The 21,945-nt window shown below is 34.3% G+C and overlaps 1 protein-coding gene across 6 annotated transcripts in view; it reads right to left on the bottom strand.

Annotated features, from left to right (window-relative positions):
- Positions 1-21,945, bottom strand: part of DIAPH2 (diaphanous related formin 2) — a 146,510-nt gene that overhangs the window by 11,530 nt on the left and 113,035 nt on the right. The window contains exon 28 of one of the 6 annotated variants that reach the window (XM_052672768.1): positions 438-568. The exons of the other annotated variants lie outside the window; for them this stretch is intronic. Within the exon in view, the coding sequence (XP_052528728.1) occupies positions 558-568 (11 nt within the window). The 3' untranslated portion in view covers positions 438-557. Of the gene's footprint in view, positions 1-437; positions 569-21,945 lie in introns of those variants that run through there. 6 annotated transcript variants of the gene reach the window in all.

Here is a 21,945-nt window from a genome sequence, read left to right as displayed (position 1 = left end):
TATGAAAGCAATGAACTCAAACCTCTCTTTTCTGCAATGGGATTTCAGAATGAGAGTAACACTCCAATAACACTTTCGTCTCTCTTGCTCTTGCACACAAAACGTCACCAATTTTTCCCCTGTACCCACACAATTGACAGCCCATGTCAAAAGCAAACAATTTGTTTTATATCCTGCAAAAGACTGCCTCTTTTATTTTTTATGCATCAGAAACAAATTCTCTTTATAAAAACAGAACTCTGCAATAACTTGTAGTCTACATGTAAAATGAAATACTTTAAATAATACAATAAAGGCAGACCATCCATAATTATTTTTTGATTAAATAAAATATCAACATTTTTTATTCATGGATAGGTTAACATTTACAATTCAGCATTTTGCAATATTTAAACAGAACTGAATATGCTATGAGAAAACTTAAAACGACATCACTCCTGTATGACCGGCTGGCACAGGCTGCAGTCATCCGTTCCCATCTGCACCTTCATCATACAACATTAAAAGGCTCTTGTACTAAAAAAGGGCTCTTGCTTGAACCTGGCAAGAATATTTCATCACCTCTTACCTGCTTAGACATAACAATAGAGATTTACTTAACACGCGACTTTCACTATAAATTATTTGCAACAAAGACATATGCCAATCATGTGAATCAAATTTTTATTGCTTATTAAAGTAATTCATAAAAATGTTATTTTTATAATTTTAGACTATCAGAAAAATAAATCCATAATCTGGATCTCCTTTGCAAACGAAACTAAACAAAAATGCACATGATGATACAAAACATACTTGCAAAATCTGCCAATTTATCCCCGCCCTATCAATATAGTTCCTTCTGCAAGGACCTCATGTGCAGTGAAGGTAGCACACCATTACAGCACATGCAATTCAGACAGTTCCTAAAACTGGCAACTATTTTATGACAGCCTTAATAGTCCATTTACAAACAATACAGGGAAAACAATGGTTAAGAGTACCATCATTGCATATTCGGAAGCACGTTTAACATTTAGGGCTTTTTAAGACCCTACAACCAAATACTACTTCACAATGGGTCTGACTAAATTGATAAACGTTTTAAAAAATGCAGTTGTATACATTTGGACATAGCTTCTCTAGAAGCAAAACACATACATACACAATAACTTCTTCTCTGAGATCAAACTACTCTAAAGATCCAAGATGAGAAAATATATATCCTTCTTTATTAAACAATGAGCTGCAATAATGCTGATAACCTGTATTATACATTATGAAAAAGCCCCTAAAAATTTTTATCTGTGCTAAAAGCAAGACCAGATGTGGCTTGACAGACACCAAATAACACTCTATTTATAACAAGATATGCATGAAGTTCTCAATGCAAGTTCCAAAACTTTCAAATAAATATTTTGCTTTATTTTAAAGAACAAATGAACTATGCAAAGCTAAAAAGAAGTTAAGCTATTTCTATTGACTGAGCTTAGAAACCTTCCTCATCCTGCTATTTCTACTGAAGATACTCTCCAGGCCACCAATAAACAGACAATACTTTATTAAAACCCACAAGTGTTGCACTCTCTGGACAAAAGAAGAAATGGAAAATTAATTGGCATCTTTCAATATCTCTACACCAACCAGAGCTGCAGACTTCAGAAAGTATGAACTTTCATAAAATTAATTACCACTAAGAAAAGGAGCTCTGGAGAAAGCAACGCCAAGGTTAACATCATTTTTGTCATGCAGTGATAAAATCTTAATATTCCCTACACTTTTTTTTAATATTCTGTTAAATGATTGTATGCTGCCTTCTAAGCACTTTCAGTTGAAATTAACTTACACTAAAACTCAAAGTTAGGTGAGAGATGTACGACTTAAATGAGAATATTTCCATGTATTTTTAATTATTGATTTAGAAATACCTATATCTAAATGCTAATGCTGACATTCATAATATGAATAAAAACACTTCTATGTAAATGAATGCTACTATAATAAAATGCTAGTAACATGCTGACTACATGAGAAAATTATTCTTTCCTTCCTCAATCCAGCCGTGACCTTCTCCTGAGTAGCACACATCCAAAGAGTTTCAGGAACAAAAGCCATTATATAAGCCTTATATAAACATTCCACTTGTCTTCTTTTTCTTTATCTGTCGGTTATCTACCTACCTAACCTCAATTAATACAGTAACAAATATCCTAGATCACTTCAGTTACCGTCTTTTGCCCTTTTCCGATTCTCTCATTCTCTCCTGAAGCATGAAAGATCATCACATCAAAGTACCTGAAAGGTTGCCTTACGATACTGAATAAATATTAAATGCCTTTTAACTGTACACACCGTTTCCACTCTGTTTACAAGACTCCTTTTCTCTCAGCTGCTCCTTCTAATAAATACTTGCTCTGTAGTTCCTTATCAACATTTTGCATTTGTAAGTCTCTTTTGTGAAACTTCAAACTTATAACAGTTCCCTGCATATGGAATAGCACAACCACCCTACTTCTTGAGAATTTTATCTAGATGAAATGAGAGATTACAAGATCTTTTCTGTAACACATGCATACAACATAGAAAACCTGCATCAAATCAGTAGATACTAATTAACCCTGTGACCAGCAGAAAAGGAGCTTCAAAACCATGGTTCATTGTAAGGCATAAGCTTATTCAAAACATTCTACAGCAAAATTTAGTGGACTATCCAAAGTTTTCATAAAAATGGAAAAATAATTCAACATTAAGCTCAAGACACCTCACATGGACTGCTCACCCACACTCACTCAGCTGCTGACTTGTGCCATGCAGACTGGCTTCAATGCAGCTTTACTGTCCCGTCTTGCTAACTGAGGGACTGTGGGTATTTTTGTTTGAAAAATACACTTTACCAGCTTCACTTAGCAATGAAAACTGTTGCTCTACGCTTTTAAGTCTCATTTGGTTACAGCATTGTTTCTGAAAGTTAAATTACTTTCTATCAATTGCTGACAATCCTCTTGTGTTCTCTAACCTCTTTGTCAGTTATTAATTTCCTTAATACATTAACTACTAGCTATTCTTCCCTGACGTACTAAACTTAAAGTATGATCAAATTCTCTTTTATATAACCCTTTGATACAACACTGCAATTCTGCACTGATAACTGAAAAAGAGTTGCATACAAAAGTATGAACAGGGGAACTAAGAACTACCAAGCTGACTCAAGAACAGCAAATAACTGCACTTTTTTCACTCACAAATCAGAAAAACTAAATTCTAATTAGCAGACAACCATGTATTTCACCTTTTTGTTTAGCTAGTGAACAGCCACAAGATGCTCTAGTCATTTATTTATGCTCCCATCATCACAAATTTGAAGCACAATATGCAATGAAGAGCTGGTAAAATATGCTCTCCCTCCTGATTACATTATGGGAGAAAATGATTCTCCATGACTACTTTCTTAGTTTCAGCTGTGATGAGAAGAAAAGGAAAAAAGTATCTTATATGCATTTCCTTACTTTATTAGTAGGAATGACAAGGTAAGCCTCATTTTGCCTATTGTTTACCTCCATTCTTAGCCCCTTTCATTACAGAACATAAAACATAATTATTACATATACTTTTCGAATTTTTCTGGAGTCTTCCATCAACAAAATCTTCATATTAAGTTCACTCTACTTGGTTTTGTTTTCATTTTGCAGATAAATTGTATTCATTTTTACTTTTCTTTAATCTTTTCTGCATTTTCAGAATGTGTCAATGCAGCCATTCTTACAAAAATTTTGATTGGGATGCACCAATAGGTCCACAGGAAACTACGCCACTCTGGTATCATTGAAAAGGAAGGCAGTCACACTCAGGCTTTTTATCCACCATAACACAGCTAGACTTAAGAAATATCCCACTTATTCAGATAATGAACCTTATGTGAATATAAAACTTGAAATATTATATCCATATTCACATTGACCGGATGGGAAGTAGGAATGACATCTTACACAAAGATGCAAAAGGAGATTTTGGAGAAAAAAAATTTTGCTATTCAAGTTTACCCAGACTGAAAATGCAGAAAAGATTAATAGGGCAAGGTTAGCTTGACTGTGTGCAGAGTAGCAGAAGAGGGTCAGAACAGGTTACTGCTGAACAGTACAGAAAAACAAGCAAGTCATTCAGGGACAAATCTTGGCCTTAAGCATATCCTGAATGCAAAGAACTTGATTTGTTAATAAAGACAAAAATTGCCTGATAATCCTCCTTTTCATGGAAGAGATTTTGGTATCCTGTGTGCTGCAAGATGTCTTCTAGCCTTGAAAATAATTATTTCCTGTTATAAACCAAAACTTTGCTTTTCAGGTGTACCCCTTCCCCCCCAGTCTTTTTGGAACTCTACAGTACAACTCCAGATCAAGTTTTACCACACAAACAAGGAAATGAATTCAGGTGAAAGAAAAGAAAGCCAGGAGCCTCTGCTTGGGGTAGAAGAGAGTAGGAACTTGGCTGCCAGATAAAATGATTAGGAAAATACATCCTTGGTGCCACAAAAATAAGACTAATCTATCAGATACTTTTTGCCCAAAGCTGGCAATGTCCCCTAGAATTATATTCTATTGTCTGTAAAACAGTTTTAACTACGAGCGCCTTCAATTTCATGAGGGAATTTTTTTTTTTTTTTAAACACTTGAACTAGTTTCATCTTTACAAATAAGAAAGTCAGTGTGTTCACATGAACTTGAGATTCATGATGTACTGTCTTCTAACTATCACTCACTTTTTCCTTCATTGACTTTCCTGATAACTGGAAAGCCAAGGAATTCTCCTTGCTTTTAAAGCCAAAGCAATGAAAATCATGAACCATCATCCAAGCAGCAGAGTGCTGGAGATTGCAGAGCACACAGTGCAAAGCCCGGTTCATTGAACTGAACTTTTAGTCAAAGGACATGTTACTTTTTTTTTTTTTTTTTTTAATTCTTTTGAACTAGACTTTTTTAGATAGCACTTTCTAAAAGACAGAACTGAGACGTATCTTTTCTGGATGCTGATAATTCCTACTGATAATCACTTTTCTTGCATATTCTAAGTATTAATGACAGTGATGTCATCTTAAAAACTTCAAATTTCATTTTTCCTTTAAACTATGCTATCAGCTGCATATGATGAATCAAAAAATGAATTTTCAAACTTTCTTACATAGTATTTCCAGAGAAAATAACAAGGAAAACAACAGTAAATAAAAAAATGACTGCATTTAAGCATAACAACTTGACCTGCAAGTTCAATGGACATCCTGTAACAGCACCCATGTGGTACTGTGGCTTAACATCCCTACGTGAGCAAAGCCACACCAGAAATACACTATCTTTATTCAACTGGAAAAAAGATTGCTACGATATAAAGTCCGCTTAAGTACACTTTATTTAGAAGCTTAGTCCAAAGACACACCAAGTAACAGAGATAAATTTAAAAGTAAAGAAGAGATAAAGAAAAAAGTGTGATATGCAGGGCTACAGATCCTTCTTATGAAGATGCTCTCCAAAAGCTCAATTTCTCTCTAAATTAATAAAGTAGAAACGAGCATGGTCTTTACATCATGACTCCAGTATGTGGTATTATGTATGCAGTCATGACAACAAAAAATTTACAGGAACAAAAACACTGGTAGGAAGTAATAATACTATTTCCACTGTAGGATACAATTAAGGGCAACAGTATAAAGGCATTTCAACTCCCTCAACCCCCAGAGCTGATTAATGTCTAGTAGAATTATTACCTACACATTTAAGTGGCACCGAAAATCTCAGTATCTTTAAAAATTCAAGGTCAAACAGTCAGCAGTTAAGCAAACCACTTAACCTCTGATTTTCTGGGTCTAATCCTGGTAGTTTAGCCAGCAGCCAAGCTCTTTCTTTCCTTCTTTCTGAAAAATAGCTTTATCATCAAGCCTGACTCTATGCAATTAAAAGCAAACAACTCACTCCCTATAACTGACAAGTGAGATAACTAACTACTAATTTGTATCCTACAAAATGTATATTTAAATCAATAATACTGATATTGGCCATATCCAAATAAGACATTGTAACAATTGATTCCTGTATCTCCATGCCTCCTGCCTTTGTAAAATTTACTTTCTGTAAAAAATCACACTTGGATTCACATCATGCAGTTGCAGTATTTCTCCCTTATGAAACTCTGCATTCATTTTGTCAGGATACCTTCTTTTGCCTTTTCTGTCAGATGACCTATGAGACAGTCATTCACACAAACTACAAAAAGGCTCAGGGAGTACAGCTTGTTTAGCTAAAGGGGGGGGGATCTAACTGCAACCTGTGACTGCAAAGTGAGGTCTTACTTTTGTGAGGCAAAAACACAGTTAAATTCTTCTTGGTCATGTAGAGGGTGTAACAAGGAGTAATAGTCAACAACTGCAGCTTAAGCGTAGGGGAAAAAAAAATCTTCATTACAAATGTAGTGCAACAGTAGAATGAAGTAATCAGGCAGTCATACAAGATTTGAGGACCTGGTTTGACAGAACAACTGGCTTCATCTACTAGGTGACATTTACGCTTCATAAGCTGGAGGTTGTCTTATATGATTTCTAGAAGTCCCTTCTAAATATGTCATCAATTCTTACTTCTTAGCAAGCACATATAAAGGATTCAGAAATAATAAATATTACACTAGTTATTTGGGGCTCACCATTAGCATTTATATCCATACTCTCAGTAGCTCTAAATATCAAGGCTATGATTTCAGTGCTATTTTTCAAATGCAAAAGTTCTCATTCTTGTGTTTTTTTTTCTATTTTTTTTTTTTTATTTTTCCCCCTCTTTGCCAATTTATCATTTCTAATTTATTCAAAGCTTAAGCCAGAATTTTTCAGTGAGACTTCTTCATAAGTAATTATATATAATGAAAATAAATTAACATCTATTATTTATCTTAGTTTCTAAAATAGTTCTTATGTGCCCATAGGCTAAAGAGAAAGTAAACAAAATTCACAGATATGCTCTGATCGTTCTATTTGGTGTACCCAGCAGAGAATAAGTCAGGTCACTTCTGGTCTGTGCATATGGGTTTCTTTGCAAAACTGCCTGGAGGAGCACCATGATGTAGATGCAGCGTGCACATGTGGATCAAGAATCTCAAATACACCATTAAACATCTGCCCATGCTACAGACAACACAGCCAAGGGGACTTCAGTCAGCACTGTGATGGGGGGGAAAAAAGCCTTCCGTATTATGTATAAGTAAATAAATAAAAAGCTCTCAAAACTTTTTCCCATCACCTCTGCTAAAAGCACAGAGAGGAAGCTATGCAAGGACAACAACAGAAAGCAAAAAGAAGGGGAAAATGGAGACAAGTTAGCTGTCCTTTCTTAATTTGATGATTATGTCTAGAACATGTTTCTAATATGTTCCCAATGAAGTGACATTTTATTGGAAGGCAATATCAGGCTATTAAGCATTTGCTTTAGCTTCACCTTTCCTTTAAAATAAAATTGATCAATTCATCCAGAAACTCATTCTTACAAAGTTCAATTTCTGAAGATAGCTTTACATGCAATCTGTGCATACAGCTACTGTGATCTTTATTAGAAATTGACTGAGAAGGTGTTCATAAGGAGAACATCCAAGCAGCGATCCCAAACCATGTACATTTTAACCCAGCTGAGAGGAAAAAAATACAAAAACAAATATTAAAATGCAAAGAAGGATTTATGAACTGAATTTATTTTTTTATCTACCAGTCAGACTGAGTTGAAACATGAATAACAATTCAACAACGAAATGGTATTCAAATATTTGACTCCAATCCCCTACTGCTTCTAAATTCACTCTGAAGTCAAGATTATTAATTCCTCCTGACAGAAAATCAAGATTTAATGATCATCTAATAGCCCTTAGGAATTACTAAGTAAACTTAGATGATAATTCAAACAAAATAAAATGATTTTATAAATAAAGAAAAATATAATGCAGAATGCTTATTTATGCATTTTCTTTGCAGCAGTAACCATTTTTTTAGAAAATTAAGAGCGAAAGAATGTTTGCTAAGCACAGTTAATGTGTAAAGTGAAAAGGGGACCATTATTTCCTGTGGACATTTTTACACTCTGCTTAGATGAAACAGAGGAACAGCATACCTTGAAAAGTGCCCATAGTAAGAAAATATATGCAAGAATTTTAACTGTGATTTTGCAGCAATAACAGTGCTTACTTAAGCATCAATTTTAAGATCAAGCTGTCAACTCACTGAGCCACATTGTTTAAATAACGTGCTTTGCAAAATTCTGTAGAGAAACTGACTTCAACTTACTAAAACTGATATGCTATGATTTTTAGGTAATTTTTTAAGCTTTCAGATCATGACTGTAGGGAAGTAACATTAAAACTAAAAGCAGTGGAAAAATGGAGAGACAAATTTATAGCCTGTGCATCAATTTCTTCTGCCTCAGAGTTTTCTTTGTTGGCAGAAACACTTTACAGCTTTTTGCTCTTCTCCATCAATCACCTCTCTGCTCATACACACATCATCCTGAGATGTCCAGAACCAACAAAGCAGGAATTTCACATTTCAAAAGTCATTAATATCTTATGAAAAACATTAAATTATGAAATCTATTATTTCTAGAAAGTCTGTGACTAACCTGCAGTCTACTCTATTGACAGCACTGCATATGTAAGAAAATACATGCAAAAGTAGGGGTGTCTGTACCTATCTACACACAAGCACACCTTCACACCTCTAATATTTTTGTTCTGCTAGACATCATCTAATTGATTTTTAAAAGTTGATGTTACATATAAATCACTATTAAATGATGCTGAAGTGTCTTTTTTTCTCCTTCAGACTGTATGCATACACTTTGTTTCTAATGGCAAATTATATTTGACATTTAATTTAAAAGCAGGTTACCCTAGACCTCTACTACAACAACACTGGTAAAGGAGTGAAACTTTCCATGGAATAAAACCAATTTTTTTTTTTCATTTTAAGATAATTTTAGTCATAAGTAATTGAAAACAATTTAGAATTCATTACTTTTGGTGGTTAATTACAGAACAGTTCAAAAAGATGATCTAATAAAAAGTAGTAATTTTCTCTGCAACATGTTAACAGAATAAATAACATATAATGCAGAACTTGCATTACATTAGAAATATTAAATGTATACCAACATGCAATCCAGTCTTGTTGCCTCAGCATTATACCTACCAGCACATTCTAGCTATTTATTACAAAAACGGAATTACATGGCCAAACGTACGGAACTTGGAAAAAGCTATTCTTATATTGTGCACCTTCCCCTTAATTGGTCACAAATGCAAAATGAATTTATCCAATTATGACTATGCAATTAGTCTAGAAGTCTTCTTAAGTAGAAATTAATACACTTCCTAACCTCATTGCTTAAGAATGCAGCTGAGCCAAAGCTTCACCTGTATTCTGTTTTTTCCATCTCTTTTTCTTCACTAGGAAAAAGAAAGGCATATATTTAACCAAAATATAATATCTGATTCAGAAAGATCATGAAAATTCTTTTGCAGTCATTGGGTCCAATCCACCTCCAGCTATTTTGCTGCAAAAGAACCCATGACTTCAGTCCCCTTTCACAAAGGGCATAGAAGATAAATGAACTCTTTGTCCATGTTCCTGAAAACCAGAAGAGTGAATTAACCTAAAAATTTCTCCATCAGTCCCCAAAGCCTGCATCCCGTCTCTCCACAGCTTCATAGATAGGAAGGTTATCAGTAGGTACACAGTTGATACAATTAAAGCCTTGGGAATGTTTGTTTTGTCTGAAGATCTTTAGAATAATTTAAGTAGATTTACGTTAGCTGAGTGGGAAGAACTGTCAAATACAGGCCATGTAAGAAATTTGCTATTCTGAAGCATACAACTAATTTTCAATTGCCAGCATTGCACCTGAAGTTAAATGTTTTATTTTGATAACATGTTTTACTTTAGCCTATCATATGGAGTTTCCTAATAATTTCAATTCTGTAGGGCACAGAAAATTTTTTAACTCAGGATATCATCTTCTCAAGGACATGTGTCCCTGCATAAAGATTGGAGTCTCTGTGTATACTCTAAAGAATTGTTTCATGATATATTGTACCTGACAGTACTTAGCAAGAATGTCACGTATCACAAATATTGGTGAATAAAGCACAGTGCAAAGACTGCGAATGTCAGTATAATATTTGAGGTATCACAACAGTAACACACAGGATCTGAAACATTTGCAGAGACACTGCCATGATACCACGCCTACTGTACAGCCGTGCTTTCAAGATAAGTTTATTAGGATGTCTTTAAATACTTAGTTTTATAAACCATAAATACCACATTGCTGTCTATTTTCATTTGTACATCATCTACTGAAGAGATGGAAAATTCAATATGCCCGTGGGTTTTGTAATGTTAAGTCACCTTGACTGTACTACTACATCCCTGCTTAAAGCTGGAAGCAGCCGCTGTTTGACATAACAGCAAAAACACCAAAATTGTCTCTCACACTCATTTCCACCTCTTTTCTCCTGAAAGCCCCAAACACTCACTGTTGTTCATACTTAATATTCATTTTTTTGTTCATAATATTTAAGATGACTCTGTGAGGAATTGGAAGACTTCAGACCACATAAGATTTTGCATGAAAACGTTAACTAATGTATTTCAGCTTACTCATTTTCAGGTTATACTTCTAAAATCAACATTATCTTAAAAACAAATTTCTGCCCTTTATGTAATATGTATTAGATAGGAATAAAATGATACATACCATGAAACCACTACCAATTGCACTTGCCTCTATGGAAACCATTTCCAAACTGAAGTTTGAAACTTCCAAACTGAAGTCTGCTGTTTTAAAATGATGCAAATATTTTCATCCTCAGCAAAGAAGCTTCCCACTCTCATGGTTGAAAACATTATTCAGATAAAAATAAATTGCAACATTCTCAGATTATAAAATAATTACAATTTATCCTTTTCTGTCAATGCATGAGAATCAGGTAAATGAGGATGAAGCATTCTAACCAATAGGCATGACAGATCATCATAAGAGCAAAATTTACAAGTGAGAAACAAAGTTTATAAACTGATAAACCAAAGCTACGTAATACCTTTCTCACTCAAATTATTTTGACATCTTGAAATGTTTTTGCATGCAGAATCAGTCTGATGTCCACTTAGGATGAACATAAAATTTCACTGTGGCGTAAAAGATTTGTGCCAGCAGAAGAATTTTTATGTACTTACAAGTGCTTCCATGGACATATATATGTAACATTATGGTATGCAGGTATAACTCTCATTTTCTGCACAGCAGAAGTGACTTTTAAGTCCTGCATATTCCCACCCCACAGCATCAAGATGAAGCAAGAGATAAAATAGATATCATTTTTCAAATGATGAAAGTGTATTGACCCTCATTGTAGAAGAGTTTTTATCTTTCACACGTAATTTGCACTACAGGTTGATTATAGCATGTTCTTAAACATAATACTCTTGGTCTTGGAACATTTTACTTGGAAATTTGCTACATCCAAATACTGCCTGAGGTACTCCTACACATAATGTGAAATGAAGGATTTCTCCACAAGTCCTTCTGAGAACTGCTAGAATTAGAGCAAGGGACACTGACAAACATGACAAGGATCATCTGTACTGTAAATCAGCAAATGAGAATCACACACTGAGAAGTACATATGATTATATTTCTGATGGAAGCATATGGATCAGTAAGGGAGGATAGTTCTGTTTGCATCTTGAGGATGTATAAAAAAGTTTCTGCCTTAATTTATGCTGTTTGAAAGGCCTGAACTACTTTTCAAAACTTTATCCTTCAAAGGCATTCTTAATATTCAAAAAGACCCTGCTAATTAACTCCTAAAACTACCTCAATTCTAACCTGCTTCTCCTGCTCCTTAGAAAAGTTTTAATTACACAGATTAAGCACTGGGATTCCAGCTGTCACCTTCCAATAGCTTTCTTCCTTTTAAAATAAGGTGCTTTTGTGCTGATCTCTCCTCTGCTTTGAGAAGAGCTTTGGACAGGTTGTTTTTATGGTTTAGAAATTCCATGTGACTATTAAAAACGATGTGACAGTATGGAAAGCACATTTAACCAGTTACAGAACACTTTCTTCTGAAATGTTATGACAGCTGGCCATCAGAGAAGGTTTTACCCAATACAGCCAATTATTTGGATACTTAAGTGATACAGACCCTAATGTAAGGACTCACTTTCAGCTGAAGGATGGATTGGATGACCTTCAAAGAGGTTGCTTCCAGAGCAGACTTCTGTTTGATCCTAAGAGCATATGCATCAGATCACAAAATACTACCATTGCAGTTCTACCCCCACTTTCTGTATTAATGGTCAGTGGAAAAGAGTCAAAAGGAAATTGTTTCATAGGATCAGTGTACTTTTATCAGTGCTTCACAACCACCACTGCTGTATGAATAAAGTAGGCAATACAATGGGAGAAACTCCACAAAAGTGTCAGTGGAAAAAAATTGTTCTGACTTTTCCCAGTGCTCAGGGCTTCCTGGGTCAGGCCATGGGACAGGATCTGCATAAGCATATATCTGCATATAAATATACATAATGCAATAGTTGCTACGATATTCCTCTTACAGACACAGTTTTTTAGCCAGGATGCTGAACACAGGCTCTATTTCCTGTGGTCCCAACCCAAGGTGCAGGTGATGGTATCAGTAGATGTGCCTGATTAGTAGGTACATGCAATTAGTGAAGGAATGATACCTACCAACTGATAATAATTAGAATCAAGGCGACTACGATTTACTACAAATTACTGGGCAGGAAAACACTATTAATACAGCAGTTCACATGAAATTTGAAGTAAATATCTTCTAAGAAAAATCAGATTATTATATTTTAATCAAGATCTATTTATATTTCCAACAACAGCTCTGAGTTACAGCTCTGATAAACCAGTGATATTCTGTATACTCAGGAAATAACTAAATTTTTCCTACGTGTACAAAGGAGAATTCACACATTCTGGAGTATCATAAAATTCATCTGGATTTCAGATCCTGGCTAACTCAACACTGATGTATAACTGATCCACTTAGTTTAATCCAGGTACTGTCCTATGCAGCTCAGTATGCTCCCTGACATCACCTCCTGGCTGTCTGCATGAATTTCTTGGAACTAAAACAGAGATCTTCATTTCTCACTTGTCCCACCTTCCTTGTGACACAATTTCTAGCTCCTTCCACACCCCACCACCAGGCAACACAACAATGCAGCTTTCACTAAGACCTCTAAGAGAAGTCTTCTGCCAAGATTGACAGAAGAACAATTCCTGCAGACAACAAGGCAGAAATGTTACAACTGTCAGTAACAGACTGCTTGTACCTAGGCTGCATATTTACCTCCAAGAGATAATTGGAAGCGATGATTTGCTACTATTTTATTATGTATATTACCTAACAATGAAACAGAATACCATAAAAAGTTACTGTGTGCATCATTTCTCTATACGGAATCTCTTGCTTACTGTTAACATGCATTTAGTTCTCCAAAAACAACTTTTCAATAGCTTCACAAACAAAGAAAAGCTTTCCTTTTTTTCTTTGAACTGAAGGGTTTGAAAACAGAGCGTGACTTGTGTACAAAAATTTAGTGATAAAATCCACATCTTTATGAAGGCTTGGAAACAATACTGTTCCATGTATATACGTAAAGACTTTCAAATTTTAAGAGAAAGACACTGGCTATAGGATTTAAACACACAAATCTATGAACAGATTCAAAATACTATGTTCCATGGACATGTTACAACAAAAATTCAATCTCACATGGTTAAGAAATGCAGTAACTAATCATTTCTATACTATGAATTCACTTAATCAAGTCTTTAAACCAATTTTAACCTCTGCCAAAACCTAGATGTTCTTAAAATAAGAGCTGCACTACTATGAATAAACAAACACTGAATATGCGTACTTGATTCTACCACTATGTGGTTTCCTAGCAGGTATTACAACATTTATTAAAATGCATCATATAAAAATGGCATAGCCAAAGCTTCAGACTAATTACAAGTCATGGCTCATTTGTGCAGTGATACCAACTACATACCCCTGGTTCCTGCTGAACATAACCTTATACTGCCTCACAAAACATCATCATCCTCCTTCAATCAGCAACTACAGATGTTCACAAGACAGGTTGAAGAGAAACAAAGCAATAAGCTTTCCTGAGCTAGAGCTTTTTCTTCTTTGTCAGAAGGAAAGACCAAAGACCAGGGGGAAAGATGTAAAGGGAAATATATCCAGGAAAAGAAGAAAAAAATGACTGAGGATGAGAAGTAATATTTATATGTGGATTGGATCAGCATACTTACTCTCTCCCTACTATCTAATTCAAACTTTTTTTTGCACACATCTTCACTGTTAAATTTGATTTACCTCTTTGTTGTACATAAAAGATTAAGGCTGAATACAAAGAGTTTAACAAAGTTGACAGACCACATTTATTTTTGCAAGTAAATAAGCATTCCTCAAAAGACAACTTGTTTTGGTTACAATTTCCTATTTTGATAGCTCACATCTTTAATCTGGCTTTGTTTGGTTCTTTAAATCAATGGCAGGGTACACAGTTGAGCTACAGTTGCGATTAAGAGGTCAAACATAGAATCCAGTGGTTGTTTTTTTTTTTTTTTTTCTAAATCTACTTCTTTCCTCAACTAGCAGTTCAGTGTCTTAAGTTATTCATAATCAGCAGGGGGCTATGAGTGAACACTACACCCTAGTCAAAAATACAGAGACAAGCTTCATTATCATGTATTGATTGAAGTAAGCAAACTCAATAGGAGCTCAGATAATCCAAACACATAAATATTGCCTTTTGAATTCAATAATTGTCTTCTTTCTTCTGAATCATCAATTCCTCTTTGAAAACCTTCAAAAAAATAAGTTGCTTTTCACCCCCCCACCCCCCCTTAATTTACTTTTTGGGGGAACCTCTTTTGTTCTTACACACACAAAAAAACAGCAAAAAGGTACTCCCACAGATAGAGTCCGTTAAAAATCAGATTATTTCCACAGCATTCTCCTATTATTCACCTGCCAGTAAAATATGTACACTCATTGTCTCTGCTTGAATGCCTATTTTTATCTGACTGAGGCTATATGGTCATTTTTGTATTTATTACTGAGTTGTTTTTTTCTCCTTCTTCTAAAGCATGTTTTTCTGTTCTCAAAAACTGGGCCACATGCCTCTGAGGAGAAAGTAGTGCATTATTTCATTCCCACCTTTTCTTCTTTTTTGGCATCTCTGAGGCCTGCTATGCCCAGAAGTGCTTCCACTCAAGCTGGACCATCAAATCAATTATCACAGCAGTCTGCTTTCTAAATATGAATGGCAATGAATGACAACAGGCAAGGCGAACTTTCAGCTTTGATTTGTCATTGCTAATGTAAATTTTTTTGTTTTGTTTTATAGATGTTTGTTACAATGGTAATTTGACCAACTCTTCCCCCTGCTGTCTGCAACTGCACTGTGTAGATCTTGAGATGAAAAGCCTCACCTCTGCTAAGTCAAAAACACAAAGAAGGAGAAATAGGGGATAGGGAGCCATTACGAATACAGAGATTCCCTCTTTCTGCTATCATCTTACTAAAATCATTAATCATCAATGAAAAAAAATGCACCATAAATTTTTTTTTACCTGTTTTCATTTCTAAGAGTCCACAATTTCATGATGCAGTTGTTTTGAACTGTTATTCCACCATTTAACATCAGATCTCCGTACTCAGTAACAAGCTTTTTTATTTCAGTTAGCGTTAGCATAGCCTCGTGACAGTACTAAAAGATTAACTACTGTATAAAAAGCATGCACATTTAAGATCTAAAGTAAAAGACAATGTGAGAAATTAGAAAATTATGTCTTACCCCTTACTTAGTATTTCGCTATCAGTCACAGTTTGAAATTGTTAGTTTCTCCAAAGATTCACTATTATCTTCATAAAAGAATTAAACTATGAAACAAAGATTAAAAATATTTTTTGTTTTTTCATTCATTAACAAAGCTTGTTCAAGAAAATTCTATGAAAAGCCTAAATTATGTTTGGAGAATGGATTATATACTGAGGAAGTGAATTTTAGACAGCAACTGGGACACATTCAGAGTAGTTTGAAGTGAATTCACCTGAAAGTTTTCTTTATTGCCAGAATTTATAATTTGATAACCACTATGGGAAAGATTGCATTGCCTATTCTAGGGGAAAACAATTTCAGCCAAAGATGTACCAATTCATTTCAGAAGTCATAGACACAAATTAAACTCAAACTTTTACTTAAGTTCTTCCAAAAAACGTTTGCATTACAAATCAACACTAATGTTCTCAAAAAAGGGAGGTTTAATGGTACCACCTAGTGGTATCCATGGACCATGAGTCCATCATATGGATGAGTCCTAGGAAAGCATTCTAAAAGCTTTTGCTGCATCCTAGAACTATTCATGATTTCTTCTGAGCCCTGGTTTTACATACCTTTATTACTTCAGGGCTGAAGAAGATGAAGGCAATCATTTTGTTTGTTTTTCCTTCCTCCCTTCATGAATACTTTCATGGTATTCAAACCTTATGCAAAACAGACTATAACTGATTCCAAAAATAGGGATTTCATTTCTCTTCTATGGCTGTGGAACAAGTTCATTCTGAATAAGAACTTTCCATGTGCCAGTTGTGAATTATGCTTCATAAGATAAATAACTAGTCAAGAGTGAAGAGATGAGATGCTTTGGAGCACATCCTCAGGCCTGATGGGCTGACTACCTGTCAGACAATGTTGAAAGTAGGATTATGTCTGTAAAGGTTGACATACCAGAGATTTCTCTCTCTAAATCAAACACTTACTGTTTAGTTAAACTCAGTAAACTTGAAGTAATTAGATCATCAATATAGTAAATTTGTATGAATACTTTTTACAAGGCTAAACCAAGAATCTGTATTACATACTTTTAATTTGAAATATATTTCAATCTATTGTATTTTTTCCAGAATTTTGGACTAAAAAAATAAAAGCAAATGCAGCCTTAATTCTAGTTGCTTTAGACCAAATATAAAACAGACTACATTAAAAAAAAAAGCTAACAAAAAAGATAAAGAAACAAAAATTTTATTGCACTAGAGTGGAGAATGGAAATCAAAGCCCTATGTACATCTTACTCTCGCATTTTTTTATATCAAGTACTGAACTGATAAAAAATATCATGCAGATATTCAAGTATACAAGAGAAATTTGGGGAAAAAACTAAAATCATGAAAGCTAAAACTTTAGGAGAATCAGACAATCTTTTAAAAACAAAACCTGTTCACAGTGACATAAAACCTTGTTTTGTTGAAATACAGCATAGACAAGAAAATGCAGAAAATGGCAAAAAAACCAACAGAAATGTTCTGAACTTTCTAACCACAGGGAAGTTGTTACAACTGTCTTGGGACTTTTCTGTCTATCCTTTTCTTCATTGTTACTGACTTGTGAAACAGGAACTCTAAGAGCAGCACAGAATACAACAGTTGAGGTGCGGATGCTTTCTGTTAAGCAGAGAAAGCTCCAAGATTGCACTTGATACAAAAAAATGTCATGGGAAATATTTGTCCATTTTAAGAGTTCCACATCTCTAAAGACTAACAAATTACTATTTGTTTATTTCTAAGAGTACAGACAAGAGTAGAAAGAGTATACAGTCTCCAGGTGTCTTTCAGAAAAAAATATTTTCAAGATAAAGACAACCTCATTTCTCCTATCACAAACAACAATGCTTAAGCAAAGCGTTGTTAGGAGCATAAAGGTCACTTCAGAGCAGAAGCATCATAACTTGCATGCACACTGTGAAGATAAGGATGTATTTGCCTGACAACAATTACTTGTCTTTCAAGTACCTAGTTCTACTGTTTATTATCACTTCAGATCACATCACCTCAAAACCTACATCAGTACATCTACCAAAGTTGTGAGCTGCATTTTAGATAAGTGTACCAGAGAGCTTTTAGTATTTCAGCTTCTCGTACAATCTTCTACAAAATGCCAGCTGTTAGTTATATTTTGGGGGAAGCTTTGAAAAATGAAAACAAAAACACCCCCAAAAACCAACGTCAGATCAGATTGCCAGTAGATTGCAATTAATTTACTGTATTTAGTTTGCAGTTTAGAAACAGGTGAAATCCTGACCTCACTTATTCAATTACAAAATCAGTGACAATTTGCAACTAATTTGAATAGTTACTTGTTTCTGTGTTAAGTGCACACTGTTACTGGAACTGCAATTTTTTTTCTTGTTTTCAGACTGCACATAGTAAGATTACATTTTTTTGGTTACCAGCAGAAGTCTGATGACTTAGCAAAAGATATCTCTGTATCTTATAATCTTTATTATCTCTGTATTTTATAACTAGAATAATCACCATAAATGGTGAACTGATGTTTTACCATGGGCATTGTCTCACGAGCCACCAATGATATCAATGTATTTCAAAGATCCCCAAGAAAAAACAAGAAGAAAATTCAGTATAAATACTTGAGGAAGATCAGTTCCTGAAGAAACATTGTCAATTTGATTTTTTTTGAATCTATTATGTTATTTTAGAAATCTGTTCATTTCAAATACAGAGAGACCTGCACAATAATTAGACATTCTCCCTACTTCAGTATGATGTACTTTTTGTTCTCACCTAATTTTGTAGGAAAAGATACAGAAAGGCTGAAAATCCACTCCAGTAACATATTCATGACGTTATAGGCACACAGACATTATTATACAATTTTATACATCAACATGTTTAAACAGAATCATTTTCAACAAGATAAGAAATCCCTAATGCATTAAAAGAAAATGTATTAAAAAAATAGAGAAATCACATGCACATGGAAAGGAAAAAGATCATAGCTCCAACTTCAGAAATACCAGCATCTTTTATTTTTCTTAGACATTCATCTAGAATACATTGCACAGTATGCACACGGTATTTAAATTACAACTAATGTTTAAGGTCCTCTTCTTCTGCAGTATAGTATTAAAAGGACTAAGCAAAACCAACTCTTCCAAGGTTTGTGTTTTAAATAGTGCACCACTCATTTTAAGACTTCAAATTGAATTTCCTCAGAATATGTTTCTATTATAATTATCTTGCACCTATTTTCTACTCATCATTAAAAGTAACTTCAATCTACTGGTAGCACCCTTTACTCCTTTACAAGAGTACTCAACCTGAAGCAATCCAGCAGAACATTTTTATTGATTAACCAGCACTGATAGTTTTTAGGATGCAAAACTAATTCCTCAACTACATATATTACCAACTAAACAACTCAGCAAAAAAACATTGCAACAATACGCAATCATCACAGGAAGCACCTATGCTAGTTTCAGAACTGTAATGGAGACAATGACACTGTGTTAAAATATTGTCTGACTCCATAAGAAATGCACTACCCTCATGCTAGTCGCAAAATGAAAGCAAGATATTGAATTTATCGTAAACTTAAAAATATAAATCTTGCCAGAGAAGGATAAGCTCTTTCAGCACCAGTGCTGGTATATGCTAGTTTATGCAAACTACAGAAATACACCATTTGTTTACTCATCCACTAGATGATAGATGGGGGAAAAGTGTCTGCCTCTCAAAAGAGCTTTTAGATTGTTTTAAATAGAGAGAATTCAACGAACACAGAGTAATATCAGCATTGCTACCACTATTCCTCTTTTTATTCTGTTACTTGCTTGACTTTTAAACAAAATATTGGAAGAGAATGAATTCACTAAACTTCTATGCATTTAAAATGTTGAGAAACTATCATAAATGAAAAACGAAAGAGTATGGTTTGGGGCAAAAAATTCTTCAGAAGTACTCTAAGTCCATGAACAAGTTACTGGAAAAAAAGCATTAAGACAAAGATGCCACAGTATGTTTAAGTCAGCTTTTTTTAAAATAAAAAATAAAATAAAATCAGGGACTTAAATGGAAATAAATGAAGAGAACAGAAGAGAGTAGTAAGAATAAATCTAAATCTCTTCAGTTACACTGTCAGGTCCACATGAAGTGTTCCCCACCCTGTACTCTTGGTAGATCTTTCCCAGCACTTCTAGAAAGTTCATCTAGACTGTTTCTCCAGCAGGGACTGTTACCCTGTACCTGAGTCTCTGTTGCTGGACATTCTGGCATAGATTCTTAAATTAACATGCCTAAAAAAATTAAAAAAAAAAAAAAGAAAAAAAAAGAAAAACACACACAAAAAAACCCCAAAGTGAAAAGAGCCATGGCAATGAGATTCTAGCTTCACACATAGGGACATATTTCCTAACTACACATCTCTGCCTACTACGTTACCACAGCATTAACCAAACACTTATTTTTGGTATGCTGACCCATGTGTGTAATTTTCTCCTGATTGTGCAACAATGATTTTAACATTTCTGCGCTTTGTTCTGTTCCATTATGGTCAGTAGGATAGAACACTGGCTTTGCATAAAGTAAGCTACTTAAAAGTAAACTGTTACAGTTGTCAGCCACTATAAATAATCTATGACGGTCTCTGTGCTGTAGTTACAAGTCTATCAAATTCTAACATATGTGCCTATAACAGGATGGAACAGACAATTCTCTATCTTCAAAATAACCATTCTGAAGTAGATATATGTCAGTTTAATTAACCTGCTGCAAAGTCATACATTGCAACAATGATTTTCACCTCTTTCCTTTATATTCATTATTTATATATATTAAAATAATAAAGCCAGTGTGCATTACTTTACTAATGCTACAGTAGAAAAAATTGTCAAATATTCCAATGTCCAAATGCAAATTAAGCTAGCTTTGCATATAGTTATTTCACTCATTAGTACTCGTGCTGTTGGTAAATGAGCACACAAGTATTCTTTCTGTGTGTAAAAGTAGTTTCTCTAATGTCAGGTACCACTCTAGGTGCTATAATTAATAGTCTTTTTTGTGTGTGTCCTCTCCTTTGCATACGTAACTTCTAGACTGGAACCTGCATGCTTCCAAATCCCATGAGTAAATTTATACAATAGCTTCAATCAGGTTCTTGTATGGGACTAACATTTATTGTCTCCTTTTAGACATTCCCAAAAAATTTCATGTAATACTTTTGGCCACTTGAAAAAACTTACAGTTGCCCAGAACAAGAAAATGGATTATCTAGGCCTTTTCCTCACAGAAAGTTCCCCTAGGTCAATCAAATACCTCAGCCAGACCCCACTACAATACAAATTGACACAAGGCAAAATCACACATCCACTAAACAAAGCAACTATGTATCAAAAGAGAAATAAAAAGTACTGTTAAATAGCTCTGCCCAGTATAGTGTCAGAGGTGTCTCTGCTTCCAGACTGGGGTTAGTCATCTTGTTGGCTTTCTCAGCTTCTGTAGATTTTGTACAGTCTCTGGGAATTTTCTTGGTCACCACTGGGTAACAGATTTCTCCCCAAGCCAAAACACAGAGGTAACATCTCTTACATAAATATTTCTCAGGATACAGATAAAAATATATTTTGATTGAGGAATTCCTTCAGTTCTGAGAGCAAAAGCATGCTCTGAATTAAGAATGATAGTGAAACATTAGCAGAATTCGTTTATGGCTAAAAGCAAATCAGTAACTTCCTTTTCACAATATCAGGCATATACCAAATATTTTATTCCAAATTTTACAATCTTTGCTATCTATATGTAAGAAAGCAGCCGAATTTGCTTCTACAGCTCCATAAAAAATATAAAAAGAAATAAGCCAACACAGATCTAAACCTAGCTGATTTATAAAATAGAAATATGTATTCTATGTAAGTCTTTGAGTCTATAACAAATAATTTTCAACTATGATTCGTTTGTTTGTTTTTAACTCTAAGACATTTTGAATTAAAAACTGGAAAACAGTCTATAGATGTCTAAAAACTACATGTAACTAACATACTATAAGGG

The sequence above is a fragment of the Tympanuchus pallidicinctus genome, unplaced genomic scaffold (genome assembly GCF_026119805.1).
Source record: "Tympanuchus pallidicinctus isolate F22 unplaced genomic scaffold, pur_lepc_1.0 scaffold13, whole genome shotgun sequence".
Lineage (NCBI taxonomy): Eukaryota > Metazoa > Chordata > Aves > Galliformes > Phasianidae > Tympanuchus > Tympanuchus pallidicinctus.
This window is presented reverse-complemented; position numbering and strand designations above follow the sequence as displayed.